The sequence below is a fragment of the Oreochromis niloticus genome, linkage group LG1 (assembly GCF_001858045.2).
Source record: "Oreochromis niloticus isolate F11D_XX linkage group LG1, O_niloticus_UMD_NMBU, whole genome shotgun sequence".
Taxonomy (NCBI): Eukaryota; Metazoa; Chordata; class Actinopteri; order Cichliformes; family Cichlidae; genus Oreochromis; species Oreochromis niloticus.
In genome coordinates, this window is record NC_031965.2 from 37,521,022 (window position 1) to 37,538,697 (window position 17,676).

The 17,676-nt window shown below is 44.6% G+C and overlaps 1 protein-coding gene across 1 annotated transcript in view; it reads right to left on the minus strand.

Annotated features, from left to right (window-relative positions):
- Nucleotides 1–843: 843 nt before the first annotated feature.
- slc9a5 (solute carrier family 9 member A5) overlaps nucleotides 844–17,676 on the minus strand; it is a gene marked incomplete in the record, with an annotated part of 23,470 nt that continues 6,637 nt past the window's right edge. The window contains 15 exon segments of the mRNA XM_019361328.2: nucleotides 844–4,774; nucleotides 4,777–5,192; nucleotides 5,977–6,102; nucleotides 6,359–6,428; nucleotides 7,891–8,040; nucleotides 8,238–8,364; nucleotides 8,514–8,605; nucleotides 11,028–11,154; nucleotides 11,249–11,319; nucleotides 11,403–11,492; nucleotides 13,186–13,388; nucleotides 13,802–14,022; nucleotides 14,278–14,455; nucleotides 14,531–14,609; nucleotides 16,795–16,958. Of these exon segments, the coding sequence (XP_019216873.2) occupies nucleotides 4,577–4,774; nucleotides 4,777–5,192; nucleotides 5,977–6,102; nucleotides 6,359–6,428; nucleotides 7,891–8,040; nucleotides 8,238–8,364; nucleotides 8,514–8,605; nucleotides 11,028–11,154; nucleotides 11,249–11,319; nucleotides 11,403–11,492; nucleotides 13,186–13,388; nucleotides 13,802–14,022; nucleotides 14,278–14,455; nucleotides 14,531–14,609; nucleotides 16,795–16,958 (2,312 nt within the window).

The following is a 17,676-nucleotide window of genomic DNA, read 5'->3' on the forward strand; positions in this document are numbered from 1 at the left end:
TGTACCACAAGATGGTGCTGTGAGTGAACACAGCTTTATTTCAAATGGAAGGTCTGGAGAAGGGGTTAAATTGAGCTGAAACAATAATTAAATCTGATTGGAAGTTTCATACAAAGTACGAGTGAGTTCATTTTCATGTGCTGCAGTCTAGCACACACTCTGTCTGCTAGCTTAGGGTACGTGGCTGTATTTTCCAGAGAGGGGATGTTTGCCTTCTTTGCATCCATCATAGTAAAAGTCCTGCAAATGAAAAATCCTTCACAAGTCCAGAGGTTTTCTAAACCTACCGAGCGACATTAATGATTAAAATGACAGAAGTACCACCAACGGAGGGGTGGATGTAAAAATTTCCCAGAGTATCGAATGTTTTACTGCTGCAACTGAAACCAGCAGAAAGAACATAAAGGACTGAAACTCTCAGGTGGAGCCGACTTTTAGTCCAGTACTGCACCGTTTGTGAACACTTCAAATTATGTGTACTTTACTAACATTTATTTTACTCATATTCTGAAGGAGAACTGTACAATAAATGTCAAGTAAAAATATAATATTTCCTCTTAAATGAGATAGAGGAGAAGGACAGAGCAGCATAAATTACTGAGTATTATAGTATTTCTGTGGACTGCTAAGATACATTACATTACAGTGTACAGGTGTAGTTTAAAAACATCTGTCCACTGATTGGTGGTTGCAGTCTGAGGGCGTTTTAGCTTCTGTTACTCTGCACAGTCTTGAGTAACAGTATCAGACGTAGTGAAGCATGCAACGTTTCCCTCAGACATTAGAAGTAAAGCATCAAAAAAGTAAAGCAGGTAGAATAAAGAAGCACAGAGACAGCTGGGCTCATTCAGAAAAACACTTCTCACATTTATTGACTCTTGGTTCTCTGGGCCGAAGCCAAAGCTAACACACATTTGGCACAAAGACAGATACGATTCATTGGATTTTTCCAAACAACAGCCCGAATCACAGGCCAAACAGACGGAGACCTGCCGCTGTGCAGAACGTTCCCCCGTCTCAGAGATTCAGGCATCACTGCGGCAATGATCGACGGGACACGGCGAGGTCATCCCCACCCAGATCCAGGTTCAAGTATGTTTACAGTGCGAAGGCCTCTCTACAAGCAGCGACATGTTTCCTGTTATCACGGCTGCACCACGAGGCGACAGCAGAGATGAGGCAGATCACAGCAGCCTGCTGCAGCCACCCAATGTGCACTTCACTCCCTCTTAATTCAGGTCTTTGCACTTCAGTTATTTACACATGTGCTGACTTCTTCAGCTGCAGGTGCTACTTTGTGTTAGTTTTTTCAAGGAGCAGCTTCAGCCTAAGATGCAACGAGGAAGGAAAAAGAACAGAAGAAAGACCAAAATGTCTAAGTGATCATTAATACTTCGTATGGTTTGTGCTTGGGACGCCAACCTTAGCTGTCTGAAGTTACAAAAACAGGATGTGTTACATTCATGAAACAAAATATATTTATCAGTCGTTTTAAAGCAAAGCGGATTCATTTTTGAATCAAAATATTACAAGATTCTGAGATGTTCTCATGCGCTTCGTTTTGAGTGAAGGACAAAATAAAATGTGTCAGTTCAGTGAGCTGGAACAGGCGTCGGCGTGTTTACTGAGGTTGGGATGTTGACATTTCTGTGAGTCAGGTGGCTTTGCAAAGACTTTTATTTACACTGAATGTCTTCTATCCTGCACTCTAGTAAAATAAAAACCTAACAGCAACCTTGCTGTTAGGCAGGTAGTTTCAACTTAAAGATCAATAAACTGAAAATGAAAATTCTTTGAAAAATAAAGAAACTGTAACTGTTTGCATCCTGCAGCTTCACAGAGAGTTTTATAATTAGCTCACTACGGCTGAAATGTTTTGAAGTGCAGGTCAAAGCTGGATGTCGCCTCTGGGTCTGAAAAGTGAAGCCAGTGCAGAGCATATTATTTCTAATGGCCAGCAGGGGGCGACTCCTTTAATTGTAAAAACAAAACCCTATATTTAGATTTGTATTTATATGATTATTCTATATTTTGGAAATTATTGTCCTCTTTAAACTAAAACAGAGGATAAAGCCGGCTATGATTTATGGCACGGCTCTCTTGTCAGTGTCAGAGCCACCTCAGCCCGAGGCTTCAAACATGATGCTGTCTTTTATATACAGTCTATGGAGCATCAGCACCGTGGAGAACAGTGAGATCTCGTTTTAGTTTTTTGTTCTGTGTGCTTTCTGGATTGAGAGGCCGACAGGACTTTGAGGGTGAAGCTGAGCGGCTGCAGAGGCTGCACATCTGTGATTGGCTGACGGAGTAAAAGCAGCTCGATGAGACGTTAAGGCAAAAAAACATTCTTTGGCAAAACAAGAGAAAACTAAAGAAACCATCACACAAACATGTTTGCCTGCTGGTGTGATAAAAACCTGCAGACGGCCGGAGACTGACCTCTACACCCACCCACCCACACACACACACACACACACACACACAGAAAAACACATGCAGTAAGACATAAACACTGAATCAACACAGAGCTGAACACAGACACGACAGAGTAAGGCAGTTACAGACGGACGCACGCCATAGATATGTTCATTATGCTTGTTATTACACACTTTGGTCATTTAAAATAAACTACTCTGTAGATTTTATATATCTGCAGTTTTACAAAATACATTTTCAGATTTTTACGGTTTACGAGCAGCTTTGACAGAATAAATACACACATTCAGATTCTGAGCAAAGCAAAGAACTCTGACTGTCAGAAAAGCTTCTATCAGCTCAGGTTAAAGGGTGGCAGCAGGTGGAGGTCTTAACCCCTCTGTGCAGCAGCGCCCCCTGCTGCTGTCTGCAGTTGGGTTTTCAAACCAGTTGCTCATGAACCCAAACTACAATCTGCACCAGAAAATTTGCCTCAGGCAGCAACTGATTAAAGGACATTTAAAGGAAAAAACTCTGAATTTGTGAAGGTATTTAATTAGTAACAAATCAACATTAAACAGGTAAAATCAGGCACAAGTCAGCAGCTGCAGAGAGGGGTTTGAATGCACTTGACTACAAGGACCAAGGATTATTTTTATTGTTTTATTCATAATCTGTGATTATATTGCACTCACTATGTCACTTATAACTCCTTCACTCTGTGATAAACTACATAAAATATGAAATTTTCCTCCAACTTGCAATCAAGTGGACTTTGTTAATGTCCACCTGCAGCAAGAATATTCTGATAAGTGATTACATAGTTATAAATTGCGGATTTGATCAATAACACACAGATTTTCCTATGCAGACCTACAGCAGAGCAGCAGTGAGACTGAGAGCTGATTCTGTCGATGAGTATGAGGCCAAACAGAGATCAGACAGTTCATGTACAGACTCAAACAGACAGTGAAAGGATCGACTACAGAAGTTTGTCTGCAGGACTTTCTGACAGAAAGACAAAGGCCACTTTGACTTCACCTCCGTGTTCGTGCTTTTAACGTTACTTATAACTCTCTCCCTGTTTGCCATCCACTCTCAGACATCGAGATAAATAAAGCTGGCAAACATCTTTGTGAGAGAGAAGAGCTGACAGGAAACTGCATATATAATCTTTACTAGAACGCTGCACTTGATGATGTTAAAGGTGCCTTGGTTTTATGCCCACTGTGAGGACATCCATCTGTGGCGCTAGCAGTAGAGCTTTGTCTGATAATCACTGGGTTGGCAGGTTGATTCTAGGCTTGAGTCCCTCCATGTGGTGAACAGATAGTTAGTGTTTTGTGGCCCCTCCACTTTTAAAATGAATCAGAAAGCCCTGAAGGGAAACTTCTCTCGGCTCTCCACTGACTTAGACGTTGATGAGTCTGCCACTAAAAATAGTTCCAAATAAATACACTATGTCCTCCTGTTTATCTGATAAAACTACAGAGAGCTGTCTGCAGGAATTACCAAACCTTTTCAGAAAGCTTTAAGGCTTCAGCACTGGGCTCAGAGCTGAGAGCCACAGACTGAGAAGAAACGATCCCGATGAAACAGCAGCAGGAACTCAGCTAATTTACTCAATCATGTCCAAAAACAACAAACACCTGGAGCTTTGGAGTACCGTCAGTCTGAGCCCGTTTACCCTGCTTTGAGGTCAAAAGACAAAACTCTGGATGTTTGAGGAGAATTTAAAGGCTAAAGAATCGCAGACAGGAAGCTGAAAGCCACGAGAGACACATAAACACACGACTGCTTTGAGTCTGAACATGAGATCTGATGATGATAAAATCTGTAACATCACACCGTTCACCTGCCTAACAGTCACCTGAATCTGAACACCTGTCTGCACCTGTGTCGGCTGGTGACGCACAGATCAAAAGCAGCAGGTGACCTCTGACCTCTGCAGGTTGGTCACATGGAGCTCAGGCTACAGGAGAGAAGATCGGACCCGCTAAGAGGTGCAGCTGTGGGAGGACGGATGATGAGCTAGTTTCCTATTGGACGGCCTAACAGGAAGCACATCACCTGATGTCTGTGAGTATCCTGAAGCTGCTGATTGGTGGAGTCCAGCCCTGCTCTGCAGGTGGGTGATGTTCCACTGATCTAGGATCTGCTGTTACAGCTGGGTGGGCCCTCTGCTGTGAGGCTCAGGAGGGGGCGATGTCACCAGGCTCCTCAGGTACACGCAGGGGGTCCTCCTCCTCCCAGAGCTGGGGGCGGAGCTAGGTGGTGGCGGTGGAGGCAGCAACGGTCCGGGAGGCTTCAGGGAAGACATGAGCGGCTGCATCTCCGCAGCCACTCCCCTTCCACGTCCTCTTCTTCTTCCTCCTCCTCCTTCTTCTTGTCTGGGAAGAGGAACGAGCCCTGAGACACCTGAGGTCCGATGGAGAAAGTGCTGCCCGCTGCGCTGCCGGGTGGCGTGTAGGAAGCTGGGCGGGGTCCACCCAGCCTGGAGAGGGCGCTCACCCGTGGGTGGACGGGCTCAGCAGGGGCTGGTGGGGAAGAGATGCTCTCCAGAGAGGAGATGCTCTGGTTCCAGGCCTGCTGGAGGTCCACTGGGATGATCTTTGTGGCCTCCAAAGACACGCAGGGGGGAGGCGAGCCCAGACTGCCTTTCCACGGCAAATGACTGTCTTCACTGGTCGGTGAGGAGGATGCAGGTGGTGGCGAGGGTGGTGCAGGTGGTGGAGGTGGTAGTAGCGGAATTTGACACCCTTCCAGAGCTGCTGGCACTGAAGGATGAGACACAACAAGGGGACAGTTACTGAGCAGCGAGGCTTGAAAGACTTAAAGGTTCATACTTTAAGAAAAGCAGGAGCTTCTGATTCTGCTTCTAGTTAGTCATGTGACTTTAATCAGACTCAGGGACTGTAAATCAAAGACGGATGTAGCTTCTGGATTCAATAAGGAAAGCCAAGACTGAAGTGCCCAAAATCTGCAGTCTTCCTAGCAGCCAGCAGGGGGCGACCCCTCTGTTTTCTACAAGAAGTCTGGCTCTGTTAAAGTCGATGAGAACATGTCCCTAAAACTCACTTAATCTGTTAGCTCAGTAAACACTTCCCTGATGACTTCACAGCTTTATTTGCTGGTTCAGTTCAGTTTGTGAATGCAACATGATTTTAATTTTGCAAATTATGGTCCAAGGGCCGGTGTCCTGCAGGTTTTAGATGTGTCCTTGATCCAATACAGCTGATTTAAATGGCTAAATGACCTCCTCAACATGTCTTGAAGTTCTCCAGAGGCCTGGTAATGAAATAATCATTTGATTCAGGTGTGTTGACCCAGGGTGAGATCTAAAACCTGCAGGACACTGGAGATCCCCACCCCTGCTTTAAAGCATGTCTTCCTTAGGATTAATAAGTTGCTACATTATGAGCATACTGTGTCCCTCTGTCTGCCACTCCACTCCTCACTTCCTACATCCAGATTCACGCACACAAGAAAGGATGGGGCTACATCTGTCTCCTACATCCAGTCTGAGGTCCACTGAGTTTTTGAGTGACACTGAAGTTTTACCCGATTTGGGTCGTTGCTTTGGCGTCTCGGCCTTCCGAGCTATGAAGGTGATCCCAACGTCTTCGTCTTTCTCGGGATCTGAATGTTCAGCTTTGTCCTCCGTCTCCACGGGAACAACCACCGGATCTGAACACAAAGACAGAGAATCACAGCTGCTGGTAGGTGGAGACGTTACCTGTAGCTCTATTTGTATCGTGCAAGACACATGAGCTCAACCTGTGACTTTGTGTCCTGTGAATGAAAAAAGATCCATAAATAAATCCTCTCTGATGGCAGAGGAATCTTTCCCTAGAGGCTCAGAGCAGATGTGTGGATGCGTTGGTAAGTAGAAAGAGCCTGCTGAGGCTGCAGCACTCTCTCTGTCAGCCTTTATTTGCGTTACCTTTGTCCTGCCAGCTGACGTTACGTCTGGGTTTATCGCTGCCGTCCTCCTTGACGTCGGATCCTCGCCGCTGTTGAAAGGGGAGAGAGCAAACGCAGTGAGCCACAACAGGAAGCAGCCGGCCTTCAATCAGCAGTCCTCCGTCCTTCATGACAGACAGCGGTAAAAGCCCCTGCGCTGTAATCCAGCAACCGTGTCACAGTCTCAAATGTCATGTTACAGTTAAACAGACTGACGCAGAGATCCATGTGCATGTTTAGACATCTTTGTGAGGACAGAAAATTGGATTGCTACTATACTTGTGGGGACAAAATGCCCGTCCAAGACTCAAAATCACTTTAAAACCTTTAAACTTTGTCTCTCTCCTTCATCTTCCAGCTGTGTCACTCAGTATGAAACGTTTACAAAAGTCTAAAATATAGATTTCCTTGGACCCGTCCAACGACCGATCCACCACGTGTCCACAGTAATCTGCGGACTGCACCGTGTCATTTAGAGGGCTGTTAGTGGTAAAATGGGATTCTTTGTGAAAACAACTCCAGGTTCACTCCAGAAAGTGTTTTTCTTTCTTTGTTTTTAAGAAATAATCCAGTAATTTTCTGCCCGTCTGGTTCTTTCTGTTTACTGAGCTTTCAGCACAGGTAGTCCGCTGCATCATGTCTGCATAAATAAAGCTGAATGAATAACTCGCACCTCCATAATCAGCTTCGCCCACACGACACTAACAGCGAAACTTCGCCATCCAGTGGATCCTTCAGCCTCTCTGTGATGGACCTGAGCTGGAAACTAGCAGGACTTTACTGAGCTTACAGAAGATATACGCCCAATAAAAATGCCAGATTTGGAGCAACGGTGAGAACAGATGCAGGTGTGCACTTTAAGTCCCAAAACAAGGGCAGTGAGAGCAGACCAAAACCAAGCTTGAAACTACTGATCAGTGCACAATGAGGCTCGGTGACTCACTCACTGCTCACTCATTTCACAACACAAAGTCACACAATGACACTGTTTGTCTTCACAACCTTCAGCCATAAAAATTTTGCAGTGGGTCTCAAACCAAAGGAAACATTTTCCAGCTACAGTACAGTAGATGTAGAAGTACTTTATGAAGTACATCTACTGTACTGTAGTTTCCTCCATCATCATCAGGAGTCATCTGATCGTTCCAGATCCATTCAGTCCAAACAGAGCAGGTCATGGGTTTTCTCTTGATTTAAAAGAAAACATTGTTCAGAGCATGCTCAGAAAAGTGACTCTTAATCTCAAGCATTTCACTTCCTGGTTCATTAAAGGTGAAAAAAATATTCCAAACCAAACTAAACAACCCCAAAAGCCTGTCTGTAACGAGAGCTGTTATTTCAGCATCACAATCATTCTGTTTAACACGAAAAGACAGAGGATCCTGGGACCGGCTAAATCCTGGAACAGTCTAAAAGCTGTACCTAACAAACTGGTGGCTGATGCACTAAGCAGAACTTTATGTTTTCTCTGGACTTTGGTTAAAGCTTGTTTTGGTGACTGATGCGTCTCACCTTCTTCAGGCTGCGCTCCTTCTTGTGGCGTTTGTATCGGGTGGATTTGAAGGTCTCCATGCGGCTCCTCATGTTCCTCTGAAACACCTCCCGGTCCTGGCGCTCCTGCTCCCCCAGCGGCATGAAGTGACGACTGTAGTGGGACTGATACTGAACACAGAGGACACCAGCCTCAGCCTCACACACTCAAACACATTTCATTTCCCAGTGAGACCTGCTCCCCTGTCCTGATCTTCTTCAAAGATCTCAATAATGACTTTAAAGACCCTGAAACATCTTGACTGCCCTCCAACACAATCTCCAGAACTTTAAGAAACCTTGGGGCTCCCTGATGGAAAAAAACGTACCCGTCTCCTGGGTTTGTACAGGTTTCCAGCGAGGACATGGTGCGTCTCCATGTCCTCCTCCACTTTGGCTCCAGGAATGTTATCGATGACCTGGAGGTCCAGACACACACCGCTGCCGTTCTCACGTCTGGAACAGACAAACATCAGCGAGCATTCAGGCCAGTCAGAACTGAAAAGCTCACAGAGAGTTTGATAATTCACTTATCAAAGGGCACAGGGTGAAATCTGAAACTTTTATTAGTCCGGCAGGGCAGATTTTGCAGTCATGTGACTCACAGGTAGTTTGTGACGTTGGTGACTTCGGGGAACGAGGCTCTGCTGGCCATTGAGGGCAGAGACAGTCTGGCTGAGGTCAGGACGTTCCCACCCTGCACACACACACATTCAAAACATGTCTTACTGCAGGTGCACTACTGGCAAATCACCTGGTGTTCACACAAAAACAAAATCAAATGAAACCAACAGCGAAGCACCAAAACTTGCAGTTCCTCTAATGACCACCAGAGGCCCCAGCACTGAGTCAGTCATAAACAGTATTAAATCTGAGACCGTCCTCATTTGTAACAACCCACAGTTAATGTTATTGTATACATTTTTGTGGCTTTCTGACAGGCAAAGGGACATTTAACCCTGAAGTCAAATTAACAGATTTTTTTTCTTGAAAGGAGCCACCTGAGGAATTCCAAGCATGTCCCACTGGGAGGAAGCTCCAGGGTAGACCCAGAGTGGATATTCCCACCTATTGTGCTGTTTATCCATCTAAACTGCTTTGGTTTGAGGTATTCAGTCACGTCATGTTGCTCAAAAAATATGTTAAAAAACTAAAAGTCTGTTTCCAGAAATCCTGACCTGGTTTCTAAGAAGATAAAACCACAAAGTTTTCTGTAGGAAAAATGATAAAAAGTTATGTATTTTTAAAATGTTGTGTATGGAAGTTCAGAATCCTATTTTGGCATGGATTTTTAGGGTTGGAGATTTTTATGCTCCTCTAAAACACACATATGATGGATCGTCATATAATAAAAAGGCTGTCTCGATGTGAAGCAGCGTCATGAAACTTTCCTGTTTTCCTCATAAATCTGGTCCAGGGGATTTTTCCTTGTCTCAGTTGGTGGGCTGATAAATAAAACTCACCTCTGCTCTGACTCTAATGTCGGCCTCACGGGGAGACTGAGCGTTAGCCTGGAGGCCCCTCACTGTGTCTTAGGGTGATTTATTAAAACGCTCAGCTTGTGCAGGGAGGGTCAGACTGTTTGTGTTTCACTCTGCTGAACAGGAAAGTTGACACTCGTGAAAGGAGACGCCAACAAGTCCAAAATCAGAGCTAGCTCAGTCTGAGAACACTGAGACAGATTTTAAAGGAAGGACCTAAAAACAGGAACATTTTCAAAGCCATAAAAGAGACGATTTCATGTCTTTTCACAGGCAATTTATCTCCAAAGGTGGGAAATTCTTTTGACAAAGAGGTCAGTGTAGTCATTCTTCTTCTTCTTTCAGCTGGTTCCTTCAGGGGTCACCACAGCATCTGCCTCTATCTCACCCATTCCCAGCATCCTCATCTGTCACACCAACGCTCTGCATGTCCTCCTCCTCCGAAGTCTTCCTCTTTTCCTCCTGCCTGTTAGCTCCATCTCCATCCTCCTTATATATCACTATCCCTGCTCTGCCTCTCTGACTGTCTCTGATGTACTCATTTATAATCCTGGTCCAGCTCGGCCTCCATCTCCAAACCACACATCACAGCAGGTCTCACTGCCATCCTATAAACCTTCGCTGTCACACTTGCTGCTGTCTTTGTGTCACAAATCAACTCTGACACTCGTCTCCACCCACTCCACCCGGCCGGCACTCTCTTCTTCACCTCTGTTAAGCACTGTCCTCTCTGTTAATCACAGCATTAAACTAGAACAGGAAAAAAATTAAAAAGCAAGTAGAGCAGAAGTATCTCAATAAATAATAGAAGTATCTCAATAAGTAAAGGCTAAATAAAATAATAAAATAAAAGACAAAATACCTGAATGAAACTAAAAAAATCACTTTCTAAGTGTTGCAGAAAATAATCACAGTGAATGTCAGAGAGTATGAGTATCAGTTTGACCCTGTAAGGCATAAATTATATATATATAAAATATATAAAATATAAATATAAAATAAATATCATGAGTTAAAGAAAAATAATGAAAATGAATAGTTTGGCAGCAATGGACTTCCATACAAACAACCAGTGCTAATCACCTGTGTTATGTAATTTATTTTTTCAAAGTAAAAACAAATGATGATGTTTTCTTAATGCTTCCTGATTTGTTTGAGTCTCTGTCATATTTTGAATGTTTCTAAGGTGTTTCCTGTTCTGCTGTGTGCCGTCTTCCTCCTATACACAGTAAACCTCTGTGAGCTTCACACTGGAGCCTGCTGGCTCTGATTCTTGGTTTAGTTCTCCACCTGGTGGCTTTCAGAGGAACTCACAGAGACGGGACGTCATCGCTCATCAGTCCATGAAATATGCAAGTCACTGTCAGCAGAGAGGGATTATACCTGGTCGTTTACGGGCACTTGTGTGGTTTTCTTTATGAATCTGGTCCCATTCATTTTCATTTTCTGAACATTTTCAGTGTTGACAAAACCAAAAGCCATAACTGACTTTCATCAAATGTTATTGTGCTGCTATAAAACCATGATTGATGTAAAGCTGACACGCTTTAAAACTCTCTCGATATGACAGTGAAAGACTTGCTTACTGCTTTCCTTCTTTACACTTAATGTTAGTAATGCTTGGATGGTTTTTCCGACCTGGTCGATGACGCTGATGGCGTCTCTGATGTTGATCTTCTGATAAGCCTCCCATAGTTCACTCTTCCTGTAGACAGACTTCCTCAGCAGCAGCTTACTCAGGTAGTTCTTGTCAAACTGCTCCCACCTGAGCTCAGACAGAGCGACAGGTATGAAACACTTTGTCTCTGCAGCGTACTCTGATGTTGCTGTAACATTGCAGTGATGTTGGGGGAACTCACTTGTCTCGCCAGTGGTGATATCCTTGCAGTCCTGCGATGTCCTCCACCGCAGTCAGGATGTGGTCGAAGGCCTGGAGACAAAATATTTATAAGAAGGGCGAAGGTGAAGAAGAAGAGGAAGAAGAAGAAGAAAGGGGGAAGAAAAAGAAGTCACCCTCTCGTGGATCTCCTCGTTGATGGTAGGCTTCCTGTTGGTGGCACGAGGAACTTTGAGCCACTTCACCAGTGGTTTGATGGTCAGACCCTGACGACGAGAGAAGAGGCTCAGAGAGCTTCTGGTCAAAAGTATGTGGACACCTCCTCTAGGACCTTCTGTTTTATTTCAAGGGCTAAAGTCATGATGGCACTTCCAGTCTAGCATTTGAATCTCAAAGAGACGTTTACCATCGAGGTGACAGCAGACCAACCAAAACAGAGCCGTCTATCTTTGCTGTATGTGCATCTGAACCCATTAAAGGTGGACTTACCAGCACCGGATTCTCCTGTGTGGAAGATTTAGTGGAATTTTCTTTTGCTTTTCTAAATATTCCTGAACCTTGTAGCAGTGTTTTTGCCTTCTAGTGCTTCTTTTTCTACATATTAGATGAATATAATGTATACTTTATTGATCCCCGTGGGGAAATTCCTCTCTGCATTTAACCTATTCACTCTATATAAGTATAAGCACTGATTCCACAACATTACAGTGGACCTAAAACTGGTGCAGTATAGCCCTGCCTCATGTCTCAGCCCCCCCCCGGAAGAAGACTCACAGCCTCTGAAGCAGTGTTCCAGTTTCTTCTACTGTTTCTCTAAAACAGCCCATAAACTTGAGAAATGATTTGCTCATAATCCAGAGATGAGTCAGTGTTATCCACCTCTAAGTCATGTTTTCGTTATTATCAAAGTGATAAACCATCATCTGTTGCACTCAGACGGTAACTCATTAACAGAAGACATTTGTGGGAATCACCACCGTCTGCTGAGGTCCGTGATTCATGACGGGAGACGGGAATCAAAGGTCCTTCAGCCTCAACATCAACTCATCACTTACACCAGAGTACACTCTTTAGATTTAGTGTTTATAATAGAACAGAATAGAATAAACAGACACTAACTCACTCGGCTGCTTCTGATTCCAGGGGATGGTTTTAGCTGGAAATGCTTATTTTATCTAAATTAAGATGATATCAGACACATGCATGTGTGATTAACACCCAAGATGATGGAAGGATGAATCTGTGAGTCCTCCTAACAGCCTGAAGCAGACACATTTTATGCTGGGTCCTCATTTTGATTGGTTGCTTTGCAGTTGACTCTGTTTGGTGAGTTGTAATGATGATGAAAAGGCCTTAAATGGTTCTTTTTGGAGCCTGAAAACAACTCCTGTGTGTTATCTGCAGAGGCTTCAAAGCACACTGAGCGCAGCATAAAGACAGGGATGGTTTGACCTGCTGCTAAAGTTTGTTTCACTAAAACTTCCGAAAAAGTCGGATAAGAACAAAAGTATCAGCAGAGTTCGACTTTCCTTCAATTTCCTTGATAATTTCACCACTGAATGTGAAATTAAAGGTCACTTTATAACATCGACACAGCTATTCAAAAGTGAACAAACTCGTTCCTGTTTTTTAACACGCTTCACTTGTGACAGATTCCAGTTCTGACACATCAGATCAACAAGTGAGGCAAATTTCAGTCAGTCAGCAGCCAGTTAGTGAGAAAAACTGAAAAATGGCTGAAGCGAACAGACGCTAATCTGTCAAATTTAAGGGGGGAGTGGAGCAGGGCCACCTCAGGTCACCCTTTAGCCACGCCCCTGCTCCCATCTGTGCAGAAGAGTGAAACTCACTGGTGTCAAACTAAATTTAATCTGTGTAAAAGTCACGGCGTGGGTCACCTGACCTCATTCGTTTGCTTGTCTGTCTTTCAGGGAGGGCGCTGAACGCCGTCTTTCCTACCTGGAACATGACGGTGAAGAAGACAACCACGATCGTCGTTGCGACGAAGTAATCCTTGGCTTTGACTTGCTCGCCGTCCAGCAGTACAACCAGGGCGAAAGCCACCGCTCCCCGAAGGCCGCCATATGACATCACCACCTGGTCGATCTTCTCCAGTGGGACAAGCCGGAAGCGGTTCAGAACCCAGGTCTGACCAACCACACCTGGAGAAGAAGGGGCGACAGTTTCACCTTTGTGCTGCATGAAATATCTTAATTTAAGGGTGGAGATGATTCGACATATTTTCTGGATTCAATTTAAATTCTACGCGCCTCCTTTCAGCAGGGAGAGGTGCAGCAGGAGGGGGAAAAAAAGCCTTAAAGGTTAAAAAGGAGGTTTTTCTCTGTCTGATACGAGTGTGACATTTGAGCGTGCTCAGTTAAAGATCAGCCATGCAAAAGGTCATCGCAGGAAAAGCAAACAGAAAAGGACAAAGCTGGTTTATTCCATCAGCGATCATCGAGCAGATGCTCCATATTTTTCTGCTTTTCTGCGAAGCCGCCGTCTCCTCGTTCACTCTGAAACATATCCTAGTAAGATGCTGAACTATTTTAAGACATGATGGAAACCAACTGACCGACAGCTCTGAAAATGAAGATGAAGACGAGGGTGCAGGACACCAGGCCCGTGTCCCAGGCCCACTTTGATTTGTCCACAGCTGAGATGCCCAGGAAGATGAAGATGATGGTCTCGGCGATGCTGGCCAGAGTCTTCATGGTGTACTTCACCGTGGTTCGAGACTTCTGGGAAATGTTGGCCTCCACATATTTGTTGGCCCCGATACCACAGAAGGTCATGCTGAGATGTGACAAAGAGAAAGTGAGATGTTGTCTCGGTGAGAGACGCCATGCTGTAAAACTTAAAATCAGACCAGAGTAGATACAAAAGATGGATGGCAATGTTTTTGTTTTTGCAACCAGAGAAGTCGCCATCTGCTGATGATCAGAAAGAATGCAGATCTGCGACATTGCTCCACTGAGTTAACACCTCAGACCCAGAAGCCGCTCCATCTTTTATACACTGGTAGTTCTGATTTATAGAGGATGGACTTACGACAGGATGGCGGACAGGGAGAAGAGCTCGGCGGTCAGGTAGGCCAAGTAGACCATCAGGAAGACGAGGAGCGGCTCGATGATCCGGACTTTCTTGGTGAAGCGAGTGATGAAGCCCAGGATGACGGCAAAGATCAGACCCACCATAGTCCCCCCGATACTGACGATGAGGAAGGAGGCTGCAGGAGAGGAGGAGGATGTAAGTCACAGGACTCGGGTTTTAAGTCAAAGTTTGATCCTTTCTGTGGACTCACCGACTCCTTTGAAGTAATCTGCTGTCTGCACATTCTCTGCTCCCACTTCCACAAAGGAAATGTAGACTTTATATAAAACCTGCAGAACACAGACAGGTTTAGACTGTAGGTGTTTGGAGGGCTGAGCCCACGGATGGTCTAATGTTTAGTGATTTGGATCTCGGGAAAATCAGCTAAGTGCTTAATAGCACCACAAGGTGGAGCGCTCACAGACTAACAGAGGTCATCATGTATGACCAAACAGCAACCTTTGACCCCGGGGCTGATAAATGATAAAAACTGTAGTTCCTTGAGTGACCACTTGAGGCTGACTTCAAAAAGAGAGTCAGTCCTCCAACATGTTTACAGCCTGGCACACAAATAGTTTCCATTTATAGCTAATTATTTTGGTTTGTTGTTTTTTGTATCTGTATAGATTTTGTTCCCATTTAAGGACTGGCAGCCTCAGCCGGCGGTTCTCTGCTCAGCTTCACCTCAGCTTAATTAAGTTTTTAATATAATCAGTGTCTCAGCAGTGTGGAGGTTTACACGTTTTGCTTCACACGCGAAAGATTCCCCGATTTAAAAGCAGGAGGTGACACAGAGCAGCCTCAGGGGTCCCAGGCTGGTGTACTCCGAGTGTCAGCCCTGTGGGAAGGTTGTGTCAGGTGGGGCACGTGCTGCAAAAAATCTGCTCCCAATTATTGCAGCTTCATTTGCTGTGGCTTCCCTTTGGGAAACCTCTCAAGAGGTCTGTGGTTTAAACTCTAATACAATCAAGATGAAGAAACGTGTTGTTGCTGTTTTGTTTACTGCCAGGTCACCTCTGTGCAGTGCATTTTTGAACGTACTGCCCAACACTAGTGATAATCAGCTGGATATCAGCTCACTTCACTGAGTTATATTGCTTTCTATTTTATTGTCCTGCAGTGGAAACCCCTCCCTGCTTTTCAAACACTGGTTTCATGTCCTCTGCTCTCTAAGCTGATTCACACAGTATGATTCTCCCCTTTATACGTACAAATAATCATTTCACAGCAGGAATTCCAGGCATTCTAACTGTTTACAGGACCTTAATGTGCTGTGTGACAACAGTAAATTATAGCGTGCGGCTTCGGGGAAGCATGCAGCACTCAGCTGAGCCTGAACAGTAATAACTGTGATGTGAAGCCATTGAGCAGCATTAGTGTGCGGCCAGCCTGAGAAAATGAACTCCTTCCTCGTCCTGTGCTTGCAGGTCATGGCTGCAGTGCTCCCACACTTTGGTTTTTTCCATTTCTTGGTGGGATTAGCTCAGATTCAGAGTGCTGCTGAGGATTAGACAGTTGCAGTGTTAATCTCCTCACAACTGATTAATCTCAGCTTTCTCAAACAATAAATGTGAGAAAATGTGAAGGTTCTGCTCTTCTGGCCTGGTCCGTGTTCATCACGCAGCTCTGCTGCTCCGATTCATCAGATTCTGTCTCTTCTCTGTCTCTCGTGATGTGGAGTAACATCGTAAATCAGCGGACCTGCTGGCGCTCAGACTGGCGCTCAGACTGGCACTAGCACCGACACTCGACCTTTCACTGCTACCATCACTTCATACAAATGCAACAAGTGGAGTATGAAGTGCAGGAAACAATATGTTTGCACAAACACGGCCCACAGTGCGTCCTTGTGTGCTAGTCATTGTTGACCTTGTAAGCCGCTCTGTTGCCACAGCAACACACCTGACATGATGAGGCATGTGTGAGAGCGTGTGTGTGTGTATGTGTGTGTGTGTGTGTGTGTGTGTGTATACAGCTCTGCCTTAACATGTCATGTGTTTCTGTGCTGGTTTTACACCTACTGTGGGGACGCATGTCTGTTTGCCACATTGTGGGGACACAAAGCAGTAAAGTGCTCAGTTTTAAGGTGTGTTTTGAACAGAGGGTGGGGCACATGTGTGTTGTTTATTTTTCACTGTAATTTAAGATAGAACATATGACAAGAAATGTTTTGCAAATGTGTCAGCAGAGATTTCAGAGACTAAAAAAAAGAGAAACACATACATACAGAAAAGACATTTACACATGTATCAGATTTTCTGGTGATGTTTTAACAAACTAAAAGTCATCGTGATATAAAATCTCGTATTATTATTGGAGTCTTTGAGGATTGGGTGATACAATGAAATTTTAAAACCAGTCACCATCAGTAACCAGCTGGTGATTGTTATTGATGGTGAATAACGGCACACGCCACGTGTGTGCCACTTTCCATCCCCCATCCCTTGTGTCTGACTGACTGTGTGCATTTCTCACCACGGTGACGGCGTCATTGACCAGTGACTCTCCAAACACGATGATGAAGAGCGTTTCATTGACGTGAACCTCCTCAAACACGGCCAGCACCGCCACGGGGTCGACGGCTGAGATCAAGGCGCCGAACAGCAGGAAGTCCAACATTTCGGCCTGCACATGCTCATCTGCAGGCGCACGCGAGAAATATGAAGAGACAGGACAACACAACAATAACAGGAAGTTTCCAGTTTTAAATGAAGCAACTTCAACATTTTAAAGGAAATTATTCTGCACCACTGGTTCTCAGATGGTTGGGGAACTCTGTCAGTACTGTATATGCAATGATTACTAAATCTATCACAAACCAGTGAAGACAACAGAGAGTTCAGAAGAGAGTGCAGGTAGGGTGGAGTGGGTGGAGATGAGTGTCAGGGGTGATTTGTGACAAAAGGATAACAGCAAGAGTGAAAGAGGAAGACCTCAGAGGAGGAGGTGTGACAGAGGAGGAGACAGAGGCAGATGATCTTCTGTGATGACGAAGGAGAGGTGATATGTGTTTGTTTTTTCGCTGTCATATATAAATCGTGCTCCAGAGTAAGAAGCATGACCACAACCATGATAAACATGACCAAAGTTTCAAGTAATCAGGTCAGCACACGTCCAAAAAACCTCCTGTGAGAAACGAAGATGAAGAGTTAAAGGAAGAGGAGGTACAGCGTGTTGTTTCAGACAGAGGATGGAGCGGAGGGATACACCACAGCCCAACATGACAACATAAATAAGGACTATGTTGAAATTTGGATTATGGAAAGCTGCTCTTGTTGAGTCCAGAAAATAACAATAAAGGTGGAAATAAGCACCATGAATCTCCTTTAATGGCACTTAATGTAAATTTACTGCACA